Source organism: Spermophilus citellus (assembly GCF_964194105.1).
Source record: "Spermophilus citellus genome assembly, chromosome: 18".
NCBI classification, from domain to species: Eukaryota; Metazoa; Chordata; class Mammalia; order Rodentia; family Sciuridae; genus Spermophilus; species Spermophilus citellus.
In genome coordinates, this window is record NC_138200.1 from 20,004,292 (window position 1) to 20,021,018 (window position 16,727).

The 16,727-nt window shown below is 45.7% G+C and overlaps 2 protein-coding genes across 7 annotated transcripts in view; one reads left to right on the forward strand and one right to left on the reverse strand.

The window, feature by feature from the left end:
• Nucleotides 1–197: 197 nt before the first annotated feature.
• Nucleotides 198–1,790, reverse strand: RGS9BP (regulator of G protein signaling 9 binding protein). The gene has a single exon (XM_081275329.1). It carries the CDS (start codon nucleotides 1,419–1,421, stop codon nucleotides 708–710), a length of 714 nt encoding a protein of 237 aa, XP_081131455.1. The 5' UTR covers nucleotides 1,422–1,790; the 3' UTR covers nucleotides 198–707.
• A 691-nt stretch (nucleotides 1,791–2,481) lies between these two features.
• ANKRD27 (ankyrin repeat domain 27) overlaps nucleotides 2,482–16,727 on the forward strand; it is a 53,190-nt gene continuing 38,944 nt past the window's right edge. For 3 of the 6 annotated variants that reach the window (XM_081274601.1, XM_081274602.1, XM_081274600.1), the window contains exons 1-2: nucleotides 2,482–2,614; nucleotides 13,390–13,521. In XM_081274601.1, coding sequence (XP_081130727.1) covers nucleotides 13,420–13,521 — 102 coding nt within the window. In that variant the 5' untranslated portion in view covers nucleotides 2,482–2,614; nucleotides 13,390–13,419. Of the gene's footprint in view, nucleotides 2,615–13,389; nucleotides 13,522–16,727 lie in introns of those variants that run through there. The other 3 variants (XM_081274605.1, XM_081274603.1, XM_081274604.1) reach the window with 3 other exon arrangements.

A 16,727-nucleotide genomic window follows, 5' to 3' on the forward strand; every position in this document is an offset into this window, starting at 1 on the left:
TTCCTAAATAGGGTCAGATCTTGTACAGCAGCGGGAGGTTAAGACCCCAAATCTCTTTTGGTGACTAATGGATCAACTGCCATAAACTGGGCCATAAGAAAGCACTTTGTTTGAACTTCTAACTGCACATTTTCTTAAATTTAGGCCCCAAAGGACTGAGGTAATAATAATGATAATAATAATAATAATAATAATAATAATAATAACACCTGCTTACATCTTATTGCAATTCGTTTCTTGTCCAGGAAACAAATCAGCCACCTTCAAACAGCAAAACCACCCCCCCTTCATGCTTCATACCACCTCACCCACTTCTCCAAACTGTCCCATGCAGAGAGTGGGAGATGCCTGCAGGAGTGGGGCACCAAATTTGGACTCCATGTGAAGAGCCCCAGTAGCACATGCGTTAACCCATTAACTCAAAGGAATCCGGGGTCACTATGGATCGTTTCTATTAATAGGGAATAAAGCTCTTGCAGATATTAGCGGTAATGCCCTGACAGCTCAAGCAAAGTTAACTCCTCCCGGGCCAGCAAAAGAAAACCATGTCCTGCCCAGGCAGAGGTGTGCTAGAAATGCATATACACATGCGCACACGGTGTTTTTGTGCTGCTTGCCTTAACAGGCCAGACTGCAAAGCCCATTTTGAATCTTGTTCCCAGGGAGGAAGCAGGCTGCAGGCGGTGGGTAGGGGTGGCCGTCAGGCGTCAACCTAGCTTTACCACGCTCAAGGCTAGGGCCACAGCCGCCAGCAGCACGGCGCTGAAAAGAGTAGCAGCCAAGGCCTTGCTGGGGTTGCAGGATCTCGAGCGCTCTTCTACAGACACGGCGCCGACGGAGGAGGCGCCCATGCTGTTACTGGACAGTAGTTCGGCGCCCGCGGTCTGCTGGGCCTGTACTGTCCAACGCGGCACGTTGACTTTCATTTCCATGTCGTTGATCATCTCGCCCACCTGAAGGACCTCGCGCTCCAACTCCTTCAGATCTGAGACGTCGAAATCGCGTTCAGCATGGTGACTTAGGCTGCGGGCGCTCAAGGCGCGCGCTGCTACCCGGGAGGAATCACCAGTTACACCGGTGCGCACAAGCGGCCGCAGAGGCGTATGCAGCGGGAACGCGGCTCCCAGCGCCAGTGCGCGTTGCATGTCGGCTTCCAGTATGTCCAGACAACCAGAGAAGGCCACCCAGAGGCGCTCAAATTCCGCGCGATCCTCCGCGGCCAGACCGCGGTTGCGCAGCGCAACAGTCAGCCGGGCACCAGTGGTCACCGCCAACTCCCGCGCCTTCTGGCGGGTCTTCTGTAGTTCCTCCCTCAGGTTCTGTGAGTCCGCTGAGCCGCCGACGGTCAGCACCAAATGATGGTAGCAAGCGGTGGTCTTGTTGAGCGCGTCTAGCAGCGCCTTGCATTCCTCTCTGGCCATGGTGGTGCGCTCCGTCGGGATCCAGCAGCCCGCACCCCTCTCACACCCTCAGCGCGGCAGGACGCTGCCAGCCCAGATGCCCAGGTGAGCGGTCCGAACACTCTTCATGGCCCGTGATTCGCTCCGCGTTTCAGCAGCTAGCCACAAAGCTCTCCAAGGACTCGCGACTTGCACCTCCAAAGACCCAGCGCGGAGAGGGAGTTGAGTCAGCTGCCTCCCATTCGCTTGTTCATTCTTTCCAGATGCGCTCCGAGGCACACACTTATCTTTGCACGACTCTTGCTTTTCCAGCGGCTCCCTGAGAAGCTCGGAGAGCGGACCCCATCCTCCTCTGGAACCACCCCAGGGCTAGCGGGCCGCCCAGCTGTGCGCTTAGCCTTAGTCGCTGCCAAGGGCAGCCGGATCGGGTTTCGTAGGACCCGCCCACCCCAGTCCTCGCAGTGTGCTTCCACCCCCTGGACGAGGAGTAGGCGGAGCCCCGCTCGGGGAAGTCACGTGTGGGTCTAGCATCTCTACCTCCTCTGTACCCCGTTACAGTTCTGGAATGTTAAGACCAGCAGTTACAACCTTTCTTTATTGTGCAGATGATGAAACTAAGTCAAGAAGAACTGGGTAAAAAGAAGGCTTAGTTCATGCAGAGCCCATGCAAGCGAAGGGACTAGAACCCAAGAACAGTGACTCCCAGATCCTCTAGGCAACAGAGTGATGCGCCTCGTAAGACTGGGTACTTAAGTCCCGCAAAGCGAGCAGCGACTAGCAATCCGCCCGGTGGGACAATTTCCCCACGGGGTTCTTTTTCCCCCTATCAGTCCAGCCTTCTTTCAAAAAGCTAGCTTGGACCCCACCCCTAGTGTCAGATCTGCCCTCGGGCCCGCCCCTTCCATTCTGGGCACGCGCAGTAGTTGATTCTGGGCGGGGCTTCTCTGAGTAGGAAGCGCTATGAGTTGCCTGAGTACCACCCCCGGCTGGGCCGGACTCAACGATTGCTTCACGTACACGTCACTCTGGATAAGGACGGCCGCTTATTGGGCCGGGCGGGCTAAGGAGCGGCTCCGCCCAACGGCGGTGTAAAGGGGTGGGCTGTGGAGCCGAGCTGCCGCACGGGTGGTGGGCACTGAGGTCCCAACAGAGGGCCTGGGAGGTGCTGCCGCAGCCCAGAGATGGGCTGGGAGTGAAACTATGTAGCCTCTTAAGTAAGTGTCCTCCGGCCTGTCTCTTCTCGAGCCTTCCTTCTCTCGGGACCGCGTCGCCTCGGGGCCCTGAGGCCGGGCGGGGCCCGGGAGTGGGAAGGGGGAGGGGCTCCCTCCTCTCGGAGCCGGCGCCCCAGGCTGGGCTTCTGGGCCCCGGACGGCCCTGGACGCCTTCTCCCGTTCAGGTCCGCAGCCGGGCGCGCTGTGCCTACTACGCTCCTGTGTCGAGCGGGAAGGGGAGGGCGGCGCGAAGAATGCGCCCTCTGATCCCCGCGGTCTGGGACAGGCCGGCGGGTCAGGGGTGCGGGGAGCTAGAACTTGGGGTAGTGGGCGGGGACGGTAGCTCACGCGTGGAGTCGCTTCCGCGGTTTCCTAGCGGCCTGGGGGGACTGGGAGGGGGAGGCTGGGGATGCGGGTTGTGGTCCTGGGAGACAACGGAAGCAGAGCGGGGAATCTCTGCTTGCTTTGCCTTTCTTGGAGCGGGGTCTCCTTGCCCACCTACGTGAAGATTACTGGAGGAAAACTCTGAAGCACCAAGAGATGTTCCAAACTCTGGGTCTGTTTAGTTTATTCGTTGAAGATGCCCAGCGGCGCGCTGGCTCGTCGAGCCTAGCTCTTCTGGCTGCCGCTCAAAGTGCAGGGGATGTGGGCACTCGCGGCCCATGCTGGTGGTGGGAGCAAGTGGTACATCTTCACTGTGGGTTTAGGACTTTAAGGGAACGAGGGGTTGCAAGACTTGGGGGACTGTTAGGGTGCACGTGAGCTGAGATTTTCAAAGTTTATGGGTTTCATGGAGAGAGGGTCTTGTTTTGACGAAATATTACACCCTTCCCGCTGGCTCTAGAATATAGCAGTGAACATGAGCAATTTGAGATTCCTACGTGGGGCTTAGTATTGTGACCCTCAAGAGGATCTGGAGTGCTGAGTCAGTCCTAGGACTTGTTGTCACTCAGTCTGTCCCTAAACCTTCCCGCGGGCTATTTGGGAATAGAGCTTGGGCGCCCTGGCCCTTGGCCATTCTCTGGGGAGGAGGGTCTCAGTCACCCAATTGCCCTGGGGTAGTTTTCAGAACAAAATGAGTGGAAGAAGGGAAAGCCCATCTGTTTGGAGAGCTTTGGGAACAGCCAAGGATGAAGAGGCTAGAAAGGTGGGCCGAGGCCTACTGTGAGAGGCTTTCAGTACATAACGGAGTCCTCACTGTTGGAAAGATCACTTTGCTGAATTTCAGGAAATCCAGGAGGCAGAAGCCTTAGGCTTTGGAGGAGGAGATAAGAGAATGGAGCAGGAGTGTGTGCTTCTTCTCAAAGTCTATCGGCAATAAAGCTTTCCCACCCTTGACTTGTCACCTGAAATAATACTGCCAGGCAGCATTACTGGGAAAGCAGGCAGTAGTATCTGCATAGGGTTTGGGGTCACCATCTTGGCTGTGCCTCCATATACCTATTGGACTATTTGCCTTTATATGGGAGCTGCTGGATCTTTGTTATTGGTGCATCCATGTGCTGTTTAGTGTTTCTATGGCATCTGCCCTGTTTGCACTTTCCATGGTTATCAGTTGCCAGCATTTGGCTCGTGTCCAATAACTTCAGCCTCTCATAGATTTGCAGAGGAATGTGAGTACATGATGATACCAGACCTAGAAAGGATTTAATCCAGAAAAATTCAGTCCTCATTTGCCCTGAGGTTCTTTCCATATCTGAGAGATACTGAGAAGTAGCCCTTAGAGCACCTGCCCTTTAACCCAAGATACTGGCAGAGAGTTGGGTGAATGATGGTTCTACCTGCAATTCTAGGAGCAGTGTGAGGGGTAGCATTCTCCTCACCCCGCCTTTTTTGTGGTATTAAGGATCAAACTCTGGGCCTTATGCATGCTAGGAAAGTACTCTACTATTGAACTACCCAAGTATCTGGGATTACAGGTGTGGGCTCCTGTGCCTGTCTGATTGGGTGTCATTCTGAGAGGTGGTTGTGTTCTTCCAAATCTGCCTGCTGTCTCCATGGTCCCACCCTGCTTCTAGGCATGAGACTTTTCTCCCTCTCTTAATGCTGCACATTCCAGCTGTCATTGTGTTTGTTTGGGGGTTTTTGCCTTTGTGCCTGCTTGGCTACTGCCTGGGGCTAGCCCCTCACCTATGCTGTTAAGGGCAGTGGCTTTCCAGATCCTGTGAGAGATGATCTCTCCCTGAGAGGTTGAGCTTCTTCTTTTTTTATTTATTTTTTGAATTTTTGTTTTGAGTTTCTTCTTAACACCTCACTATCATTTTGTTCAATTAGATAAATAGTTGCTTCCTTCCTATGGTGAGCCAGATGCAGGGCTGAGTGTTTAAAGTGGAGCTTTAAGAAAAATATGTACAGGATCCATAAATGTTACAGGCCAGAAGGACATAAGTGAATACAACAGCATACATTACATCATCCAGTTGCTTCCACTGGTATTAAAAATAGATGAAAATAAATTTTTTTCCCCTTCTCTTTTGGAATCACAAATTAAACCAACTGGAGAATGTTGTTCATCATTTGGAAAGTGTGCTTGGTAAAGTCTTTGGTCAGGGGCCTGGAAGGATGGAAGCAGCCACAAGGGTGAGATTTTGGCAGGGAGTGCATCTCTGGGAGGTAGAGAATTCTCTGTGCTGGATTCTGCTGAGCCTGGCTGCACTCTGTCACCAGATGGTTCCTGACTACCCAGACTTAACCAGACTGGCAGGGTGTTTGAAGACCACAAAACCATGAGTGTGCACACTGCCTTCCCAAATGCCCATACTAATTTGAGGCCTCATATGTCTTTCCTATTCATAGAGTAACTTCGATAACTCACATCGGGGGTGTTTGGTATCTCTAACCAATTGCACTAGATTTGTTGTAAATGATGCCATCATTTTGAGCTCAGGCAGGGATGCTATTTGTTTTTTTAAAGGAGTTTTCTAAGAGAATTCACTTTCCAGTTTTATAAGGAAAATTTGTTTTTATTTGTGTGTGTGTATTTTAAAATGAAATGCTCATTCTTGGAAATAAACTTATCAGAGCATTAAATAATTTTAAGCAATTATCCATATATATCAATTGAACTTTGACATTAACCCCGGGATTGTACTTGATTACTACATATTGTTGACTCTAGGACAGAAAAGTTGAGGACAGTGCTGGACAGAGCTCTTTGAATCCTGACTCCCGGACAGGGTTTCACGTGTTGGTGACCAGGGGGACTGATGTCTAAGAGAAAGCAGATGACTTGGGAAGATAACAGCAAGCTCTCTCTGCTCAAGCAGCAGTGCTAAGAAAGAACCTTGTGTGCTTACACACTTCACATGTGTGACCTGAATGTTTTGATGTGGCATTCAGGGCCTTCCCTTTCCTTGCTGTTCTGTCCCCCTCTGACCTGCTGTGCTTGGATTCTTTCTTCCTTTTTTTTTCTTGTGATGCTGAGGATGAGCCCAGGGCCTTGTGTGTGTGTGCTCTACCACTGAGAGCTACACCTCCACCTCCGCCTCCAGTCTTTTGCTTGGATTCTTATGATTCTTTGGACTCATCTCCTCCTTTAGTTAAAAAAATAAAAAAATTTTACTCTTGGGTTTTTGTGCCCACATGGAACCTGTCCCTGCATCCTAAACCTTTGGTTCCTATGTTGTCCCTGCCAGGCATGCCTCTCCCTCTCCAACTGTTCCCCTTTCTGTGCTGCTCCCATTTCTCTCTGTCCCTTCCTCCCAGCTGGTTTGTTAGTTCTTCCACAGAAGCGCTCCCTTGACACTTTCATATTGGGAATGGAGGTTTGGAGCTCTGCCAGCACCTTGTCTGAGGAGCAGGAGTGCCCTTTCCCAGCTTTAGTCTGATCGTACTTTGCATCAAGTTTCTCACCTGGCACCTTTACTCTTTCACTCTGCCAAATAGAACCAGCTGTGTTGGGAACCATGAAAAATGTTATTCTTTGTGACTGTCCTGGCAAAATTGCATCATTCAGTTGTTCTGTTGGGGACACATGAAAGGATTATCTGGGTTCTAGTAATAATTGAATTCAACAGTAAAGTACCTGAACTGGTGCACAGCTCTCCCTAGGGCCCAAGAAGGGATTATTTATAGCCATTTTTATGTTAGACTCTTCTTCCTAAGAGGATTTGCAAGAGCTCAGGGGCTTCCTTTTGGCAGACCCCAGGGAGTCTGCAGCCAGGACAGCTATGGATGGATAAAAGAGATTTGGTGTGGAGCCTGTGTGGCTGTCATCCAGGTAAATAAAGCATGGCTCCTATCTATCTGTGGCTCATGAAATAACCCCTTTCCAAGCATATTTACATCATGGACATAGTAGTTAAAGGGACAAGTTTTAGAATAAGTTTTGACATCTGTGCCACCTTCAGGAGCTAGCTAAATCTCAGTTTCTTCATATGTGACATGGGACTAATAATATCTTACCTGGAGTTATTTTCAGTATTAAAATGGGATGAGGATGTATAAAAGTTATCAGTGCCTGGAACAGGGATATTCACAAATGGTGGCTGGGTTCTCCTCCCGCCCCCAACCCCATGCTGGGGATTGAACCCAGGGCTTTGCCTATCTAGACAAATGCTCTACCACTGAGCTACATCCCTTTCGCTGTTTTTTCTTTAGTTATCAAGGATAGAATTCATAATGCCTTTAAGCAAAATGTTCTGGTGTCTTCCCAAGGCAGCATTAGAGAATATTGTTACATAGTGAGACAGTAACTTGATTTTTCATTTATATTTCATTCATCTGATTGTTTCAAGAGTAATAGTGTCCTCTAATAGCTGCTAATTTTTTCTTATGATTGAGAGAAGGCTTCAGGTTTCAACCCAGAAGCTCTAACTGGCAACAGTATCTAGTAAGGTGGGGTTTTTGTGGTGGGTGGTTGTTTTTGGTACTGGGGATTGAACCCAGGGACACTCTGTCACTTAGCTACATCCCCAGTCCTTTTTATTTATTTTGAGACAGGATCTCACTAAGTTGTCAGGGCTTGCCTTGAACTTGTGATCCTTTTGCCTCAGCCTTCTGAGTAGCTGGGATTACAGGTGTGCACCACTGCACCCAGCTTCTAGTGAGTTTTTTTTTTTTAACATTTAAATTCTTTTTAAAATACATTTTTTAGTTGTAGATGTATACAATACCTTCATTTTATTTAGGTATGTGGTGCTGAGGTTCAAACCCAGTGCCTCACACATGCTAGGCAAGAGCTTTACCACTGAGCCACAGCCTCATACCCTCTAGTAAGGTTTTAAATAACATCAATTGTTTTGAAATTTTTGAGATTATCTTCTCTTTATGGGAAATGATTATTTAATGTTGTGGGTTTTTTTTGAAGGAGATGTTTAAAGGAACATATTAAATAACAACTATTATGTATAAGTGTGCAAGTTATTCATTGGTCAGGGATACTTGGCCAGCAGAGTTGGCAAACTTTGGCCTGATACACAGCCTCTGAGTTGCTTACCACACCTTGTGCCCTGGCACAGGACTGCATGCACTGGGAATAGAGGTGCCCTTTTCTAATTCTTACAAAGACACCGTGTGAGCCAGCAGTAACTGGGTAACTGGTGGTTCATGGGTTTGCAGTATGTCAAAAATAGTGAAGGTGACATGTAAATTATTCTTGTGAGGATCCTGCAGGCAGATTCTCCACTGCACATACTGAGGTGGAGGCTCAGATAGGTGGAATGACATGGTTACAAATCTGATCTCTTTTTCTCTGCCCATTTTGTGGATTATCCTTCTGATAACTCAGTAGCACACTGACCGGACAGTGGAAGATCAGTTGTGGAATGTTTCTACCATGTGTTCACATTAAATAGCAGCAATAGTGGTTCACAGACAGCAATATCCTTAAAATAGCTTGTTTCCCAAAGTGAGTTAAACATTGATCTGAAGTCTTTTTTCAACCATAAATCACATCAGGGTCAACTCTGGCTGAAGAAGTCACAGTTGTGAAGGTGACAGTGTGTTCTTCACTGATTCTTATTTGATCAACTCGGATAAAAGTCCATTTGGCTTTTGTTTTCAAAAGGTATACAAAAATAAATTTAGTTTTTTAAAAAAACCATTTACAACAGTGGCAAAATCTACATAGCTTATATAAATAGTCTAATAAAAGTTGTATATATGGGCTGGGGTTGTGGCTGAGCGCTAGAGTGATTGCTTAGCACATGTGAAGCCCTGGGTTCGAGTCTCAGCACCACATAAAAAAAATAAAAGGCATGTGTTCAACTACAAGTAAAAAAGAAAAAAAAGTTGTATATGTTTTATATGTGATCCTTATGGAAAAACTTTAATTGAAGGACATAGAAGAAGACCTTCATGGAGAGATGTACCATGTTTGTAGATGATAAGATTCATTATTATAAATGTATTGACCTTCCAGCCCATGAATTAACTGCAGTTCCAATAAAAATTTCAATGGGCTTTTTCATGGAATTGACAACCTGATTTGAATTCATTATAAAGAACGAGGAATAATCAGACATTTTTAGACAATAAGGCAGGAGGAGGCCTTTCTCTGTGAGATATCAGGGCTTAATATGAAGCTGTAGTTAAGTGAGATAGGATGTAGTCTTGCTTTGTCTAGTACCACTGGCCATATGTGACTATTGAACACTTGAAATGTGGCTAGTATGAATTGAGAAACTTTGCAGGTAAAAAAGTTGTAAAATATATCATTAATTTAAAAATAATTATTACATGCTGAAAATCTAATATTTTGGGTATATTAATATATGTAGTTTGGTATGGTGGTACTTGTCTGTAATCCTATTTATTCAGGAGGCTGAGGCAGGAGGATCAAAAGTTTGAGGTTAGCCTCGACAGCTTAGACCCTGTCTGTGAATAAAATAAATAAATAAACAAAGGGGTGAGGGATATAGGTAAGTGGCAGAACACCCGTTTTTAATCTTCAGTATCAGAAAAAAAGATATAAAAGTGTGTTAAAATAAATTTTACCTATTTCTTTTTAAATGTGCCTACTAGAGAATTTTAAATTACATGTGTGTCAGGCATGATAGCCTCCTGCTGTAGTCTTAGCTACTTGGGAAACTCAAATGGGAGGATAACTTGAGTCTCAGTGGGTTGGAGCCCAGGCTGGGTGACATAGTGAGACCCCATCTCAAAAAAAAAAAAAAAAAAAAAAAAAGAAAAAAACAAAGCAAAACGAACAAGAAAATTACATATCTAATTATATGTGCCATACATGTATTTGTATTTATCATGTATTTCTATTGGGTAGTGCTGGCCTAGACTCTTAAAACCCAGAAACAGGCCATACACACATGGGAATTGAAGTGTGACAAAGATAGCAGTATCAACCAATGTGAAAGGAGAATGTTCAAAAAATGGTGGGACAATTGGTTTACCATATGGAAAATAAATTTAAATTCCTAATTTATAGCATATGCAAAAATAAAATCCAGATGGATTGAAGACTGAAAGATATGAAAAAAACTTTTTTTAGGATTCTTATAAATTATAGGGAGTATATTTAAGGCTTTGAAGTTGGAAAGAATGTGGTTTCAGATAGTCTTTGCTGCATAACAAACTGACCAAAAGTTAGTAACTTAAAACTTCCCCAATTTCATTACTTCCCACTCTTCTGTGGGGTGGCTAGGGGGCCTTCTGGTGGTTTCACCTGGGGTTGCTGGTGTGGCTGCATCTGCTGGCGAGTTGGCTGTGCTGTCTGGACCATGTGCCCCCCACACCCCACTCCCATGGTCTTTAATCCCATGGGCTTCCTTCGAGCATACTGGGCTTGGTGTTCCAAGAGAACCAGAGTGAAATCTGCAAGGCCTCTCAAGTTTGATGCTCTGAAATCACATAGCATCACTTCTGTGTGTTGGCTGAAGCAGGTCATAGGTTGAAAGCTGGCTCAGATTCAAAAGGCAGGGAAATAGACTCCCCCTTCTATAGGGGGAACAGTGAATTCATTTTGCAAAGGGGTATGCCAGATGATAGGCACAGATTTCTTAAGATCCAAAAGTTACTGACCATAAAGGTGAAGATTAGCAAATCCATCTATATTAAAATAAACTATTCCTGAAAACAACAATTTGGAAGAATTAAAAGATAAGTCATAGCTGGAAGCAGTGGTTTGTGCCTGTAATTCCAGCTACACAGGAGGCTGAGACAGGAGGAAAAAAGTTTGAGGCCAACTTGGGCAACATAGCTAGACAGTGCCCCCCACACCACCCCTCCACTTAAAAAAAAATCAAGTCATAGGCTGGGAGAAGATATTCACAACATATTTACTATCTAGAGATATAAATAACTATGAATCATAAGGGAAAAAAGGCCAACAACCCATTACAAAAGTGGGTAAAAGACATAAAGCAATTTATAGAACATGAAGAATGATGTTTGACTTCACTTAATTGTCAATTTTCATTTTTCTAACTTCATTAGAGAAAAACGGTGCATTCTAGTTTATACTTACAGACTGTCTTAGTCCCTTCAGGCTGCTGCAACAACCCCCCCCCCCCCCCCCCCCGCCAGCTTGGGCATCTTATAAACAACAGAAATTTATTTATCACAGTTCTGGAGGCTAGGAAGTACAAGATCATCCAGGCACAGTGGATTCAGTGTCTGGTGAGGGCTGGGTGCTTCCTCGTTCCTAGATGGCAGTCTTTTCTCTAACTCACAGGGCAGAAGGAGCCAAGGAGCGCTCAGGCCTCTTTTATAAGAGTACAGATCCCATTCATGAGGGCTCTGCTCTTGTGACCTAATCACACTTAAGGATTCTACTTTCAAATACCATCACCCAGAATTTAGGATACACTGGGGAACCTAGACCTTCAGACCATCGCACAAACTGATAAATAATCTGATGAAGGGCTGGGGATGTAACTCAGTGGTAGAGCATTTGCCTAACATGGGTAAGGCCCTGGGCTGTATCCCCAACAAGGCCAAGAAATAACAACAACAACAACAACAAATCTGATGATACAAGGAATGTTGGTCAGCGTATGACCGGATAAAGGGAATGGGGGTAGAAAGTGGTCCTGTGTTGTCAGCATCTGCCACAATTGCAGGTGACTGCACCTTTTAGTGCTTCTCCTAGGGGCATGCTTCAGTGTGTGGAACACATACAAGGCTATAAGGGTGTTCTTGCGCCATTGATTATAATACTGAAAGGTGGAAGCAACTTAAATATGGGATGTTAGATAAACTGTGACACATTCACTTACAAGAATTCTATATAGGAGCTGGAGATGTAGCTCAGTGGTAGAACACCTGGAGTGTATAAGACCTCAAGTTCAATCCCTATCACTGCAAACAAAACACAGTTAAAAAAAGAATACTGTATAGCAAAAATCAGTGAATGAATATAGGCTGTGACTCAGCATGGAGAGAACTTGAAAACATAATGTTGAGTGAAAAGGGTATGTTCCAGAATTGTAATAGTATGACGTCATTTTTTAAATTTTATTTTTATTAGTGCTTTGTAGCTATATATATGATAGTGGGGTTCATTTGTTTATATTTACTTTTTAGTTATAGTTGAACACAATGTCTTTATTTTATTTATTATTTATTTTTATTTGGTGCTGAGGATTAAACCCAGGGCCTTGCACGTGCTAGGCACATGCTCTACCGCTGAGCCACAACCCCAGCCCCACTGGGATTCATTTTGACATAATTGCACATGCATGGAATTTAATTTGCTTCATTTCAGTCCCCAGTACCTTCTCTTTCCTTCCTATTCTCGGTCCTCCACCATTCTTCCTGTTTTTGAAACCCACCAAACCATACTTTTACTGTTTTTCAATATGTACATATTAAAGGCATATAGACGTGGGCAAGAAAAACTGTACATCAACTTAAAGATAATAGTTACCTTTGAAAGGGGAGGAGAAAATGAGATGGGGGATAGCTAAAGAGGAATCCCAGTTTACTCTGGTATATTTTATTTCTTAAAAGGCAAATATGGCCACCAGTCACGGTGGTACACACCTGCAATCCCAGTGGCTCAGGAGGCTGAGGCAGGAGGATCGCAAGTTCAAAGCCAGCCTCAGCAAAAGTGAGGTGATAAGCAACTCAGTGAGACCCTGTCTCTAAATAAAATACAAAATAGGGCTGAGAATGTGGCTCAGTGGTTGAGTGCCCTTGAGTTCAATCCCCAGTATGCCCCCAACCCCCCAAAAGCAAATATGGCAAAATGTTATGATACAGTAAATCTGTGTAGTGGATTTGTGTTATTACCTAATACTTTTCTATGTGCTTTAAATATTTCGTCAAAAGTACATGAGCCTTGTGGTAGCTCATGCTAGTAGTCCCAGTTACTTGGAGGCTGAGGCAGAAAGATCACTTGGCTCAGGAGTTCAAAACACCCTGGGCAACATAGCAAGGTCCCCCTGCACCCAAAGAAAGTCCATGAGTATCTTTAGAATCATAGTTACAGTCAAGTAGGATGTCCAGAAAATAGACATTTAGGCTTTGCTGCAAGTTGGAGTTTAATAAGAGCCATTGAACACAGTTACCACATTTAAACACTAAACAGGTCATCAGGGAATTGGTGGATTACATTTGATAATTCTGATGGAGTGTTAAAGTGTGGAGCAGAATTTAAAAATAAATAAATAAAATACCTGTGTGGAACAGAATAGTATGTGTCAAGGATGAAGGGCTGGGGGTATAGCTCAGTGTAGAGGGTTTGCCAGCATGTTGGAGGCCCTGGGTTCCATCCCCAGCACCACTTAAAAAAAAAAAAAAAAGAAATAACTAGATGAAGACTTCTATGTGGTATATATAAATCTGAAGGTGGTCATTTGCTGCTGCTTCTTCTCTTGTCCCAGGAAACTCACTTTGACCTTTCTGAAGTCCATATGGCTCTATATGATGAAGATCTCCTGAAGAATCCTTTCTATCTGGCTCTTCAGAAGTGGCGCCCTGACTTGTGCAGTAAGGTGGCCCAAATCCATGGCATAGTAAGTGCATTGATCCTGAAGGTTGTCCCTGGGCATTGGTGATGCCACAGATGTGGTGGCTGGAGGGGAAGTGTAGTGGGAGTCTGTTACAGACCTGCTGGGTTTACTTCACCTCCACATCCTGCCCAGTGTGAGAATGAGCCCCAGGGGCTGCCATGAACTGCTCCCTCGAAGAAGCCTCCTGCAGCTGCAGCCCAGTGATCCCTTCTCCCAGGGCTCCTCTCCCATCTGTGATGAATTGTGCCCTTTCATGGAGTGCCCAAGACGGTGCTGCAATCATAGGTGTTCACCTCTCTCTCTTATTTACCTGTGGGCTTCTCAAGGACAGAGTCAGATTCCTCCTCAGGACCTCATCAGTTAGGAGGTGGGTGCTCACTCCCATGAGAGGACGAAATCTGTGAGCTCTTATTAATCTGAAAGGCATTTCCTAAAGGGGAAGATCTTCCATAACAGGCCACAACCTCAAAAGCCCACAGGGCCAGTGAGGAAGGAGAAGCATGGAGGAGAAACGTATGCTATGATGTGGACATCTGCTGCCAGGAGGGCAGGCAGGCCCCGGGTTGCAGGTCTTCCTGGTCCTTGGGCCCCCAGACCATCTTTAGACAGCATTTCAGGATGCAGCATGCTGAATGCGTTTGTTGTGTGCCCTCTGCTTGAGACGTCTGTGGTCTTCTTTTCATGTGTCGTCTCATACCTGTGCTTCCACTTATCCCCTAGTGGGACTCAACTCAGGCACGTTAGGCATCTGAGGAGGAGAAGTAAGATTAGCTCAGGTTGGCCTCAGGTTCTTGGCTTCCTTTCTGCAAAACCGGAACTATCTTTCTCCTGACCTCTGTCCTCAGAAGTGTGGTTTCTCAGGTCCCTTCCAGTTTTTATGATTCATTTTGTGATTCATATTTTCACCAGAACTTTTTTTACTTTGGATTTTAGAAGTCATAGTTTGTTATTAAAAAAAATAGTGAATATAGCTATTTCCAAAGAAGGAAATTAAAATATCAGTGAAGTTCACCATAGACATTCATTGTCATCTGTTCATCTCACAGTGGTTATTAAATGCTGCCACATGCCAGGCAGTACATTTGATGCTGGGAATTCAGCGAAAAATAGGAACACACGTCACTGTCTCTTTTTTTGTACCAGGGATTGAACCCAGGGTGCTTAACCACTGAGCCACATCCCTAGCCCTTTGTTTTATTTTATTTAAAGACAGGGTCTTTTTTAAAAATATTTTTTTTAGTTATACATGGGCACAATATCTTTATTTTGTTTATTTATTTATTTTTTTATGTGGTGCTGAGGATTGAACCCAGGGTCTCACACGTAAGAGACCTGAAGACACACAGGTAGAGACACACAGGCTCTACCACTGAGCCACAACCCCAGCCCCAACACAGGGTCTTAATTAGTTTCCCAGGGCCTTGCTAAGTTGCTGAGGCTGGCGTTGAACTCAAGATCCTCCTTTCTTAGCCTTTCAAGCTGCTGGGATTACAGGCACATGCCACTGCACCCAGTCCCCATGACCATCTTTACCCTCATGGAGCTTAAATTCTAGCAAGAGAGACAGTCACACCGTGGGCAAATACATACTCATTACTGCAGGGGGACTTATGCAGAGGAAGGGGGCCAGATGCTGAGTGGCCATGTCACAGGGAGGACCTGACTTAATACCGGGAATAATTTCTCTCTTCTTATCTCAGTTTAATGCTATTCTTTTAAGCACCATCGAGGGTTTTATCATATATAACTTTGTTTTGCTTTTTATAAATGTCACTGTGGTATTCCTTTATTTTTCAGTAAATTCTTTGTAAGTTGTCTTGCTGACTGAAGCCTGAAAGTGTTCCAGCATTTATCAGTTCCTTTCACCTCATAGGTGCTTTTTCAGCTGCAAGTAATGGAATCCTACTCAAGTTCACTTCAACGGGGGGATTCAGAAGGGAAATTTTATTTTTTATTTGTTTTGATGCAGTACTGGGGATAGAACACAGAGGCATTTTACCAACAAACTATACCCTCAGCCTTTAAATTTTTTTTTTTTATTTTGAGACAGGGTCTCACTAAGTTGCTCAGGCTGGCCTCAAACTCAAACTAGCGATCCTCCTGCCTCAGCCTCCCAAGTTGCTGGGATTATGGATGTGTGCCACCTATCAGAAGGGAAATTTTGAATAAGAACTTTGCCCTTTTGATATCTTCTTTTCAGGTACACAAATGAATGGAAGATTCTCCTTTAACTTGCTATCTCATGTTCTTACCAGTCTCCTGGATCCCTTACTCCAGCCCTTCCCGAGACCCATAGGATCCCCTAACTACTTGTGGTCTGTATTGAGTGATACTGAATTTCTGGCCTCTGGGAGTCAGTGAGGCCGGCCTCCCAGCCCAAGTCAGCAGTGGGAAGGAGCTGCTCTCCTGGCATGCTCAGAGAGGTCAGATGGCAGTGGCTGTCTCCTGCCCCCTGTTGTCCATGTGATGGGGCCACCAGCACATCCCTGTCCAATCTGTAGTTGTGCTTGAGTCCATCTCTTGGTTGAATGACCAAGTAGAATATTCTGATGGCTTCTGAAAGGGCACTCATTCTTTCTGTCACTTCTGAGAGATCGACGTGGCCTTGGCAGGTGAATGCTGAATTTCTTTCCATGGAGCTTGGCCATGGGACCAAGTATGACTGTCCTGGAATCTTGCCTTGTGATCAGTTTTTATTGGGCTCTAAAAACATTTGAGCCCATTTTTCAAAAAATGTGTGTCTTCAGGATTAATGGCCCCTGCTCGTCCCTCTATAGGGAGCTGGTGGGCCACCTCATCCTTTGCTGATCTGCACCAGCTTGTGTGTGGGGCTGAGTGTGCAGCCTGACTGCTGTCCCACCCTGCTCCGGCTGCTGCTCCAGTTGGCTTCATTCTAGACCCCCTTTCATGACAGTGGCATCTCCTTCCTATTGTCACCTGCTCTCTGATTGCACAGTAGAAGTTCCTTCTCCAGTGCTCTTCCAGATTCCACTCACAGGAGCCTGTGACACCCTACACTCTTCAAATGGGCATCCCTGCCTTTAATCATCTGGCTAACTATGCACTTGTGTCTTCCTCAGAGTGTGTTGGGCAGGCCTGTATCCCTGGGGCTCTTGTCCATGAGCTGCTGAAGGAAGATCCTTCAGATTCTCCAGGTGTGTTAGAGGGTGGATCCATGTACTCTTAGGAAAAATAAAAATTACAAAAGG

Excerpts from the sequence above, each read along its gene's own strand:
- RGS9BP (XM_081275329.1), bottom strand. The coding sequence starts at position 1,421 with ATGGCCAGAGAGGAATGCAAGGCGCTGCTAGACGCGCTCAACAAGACC.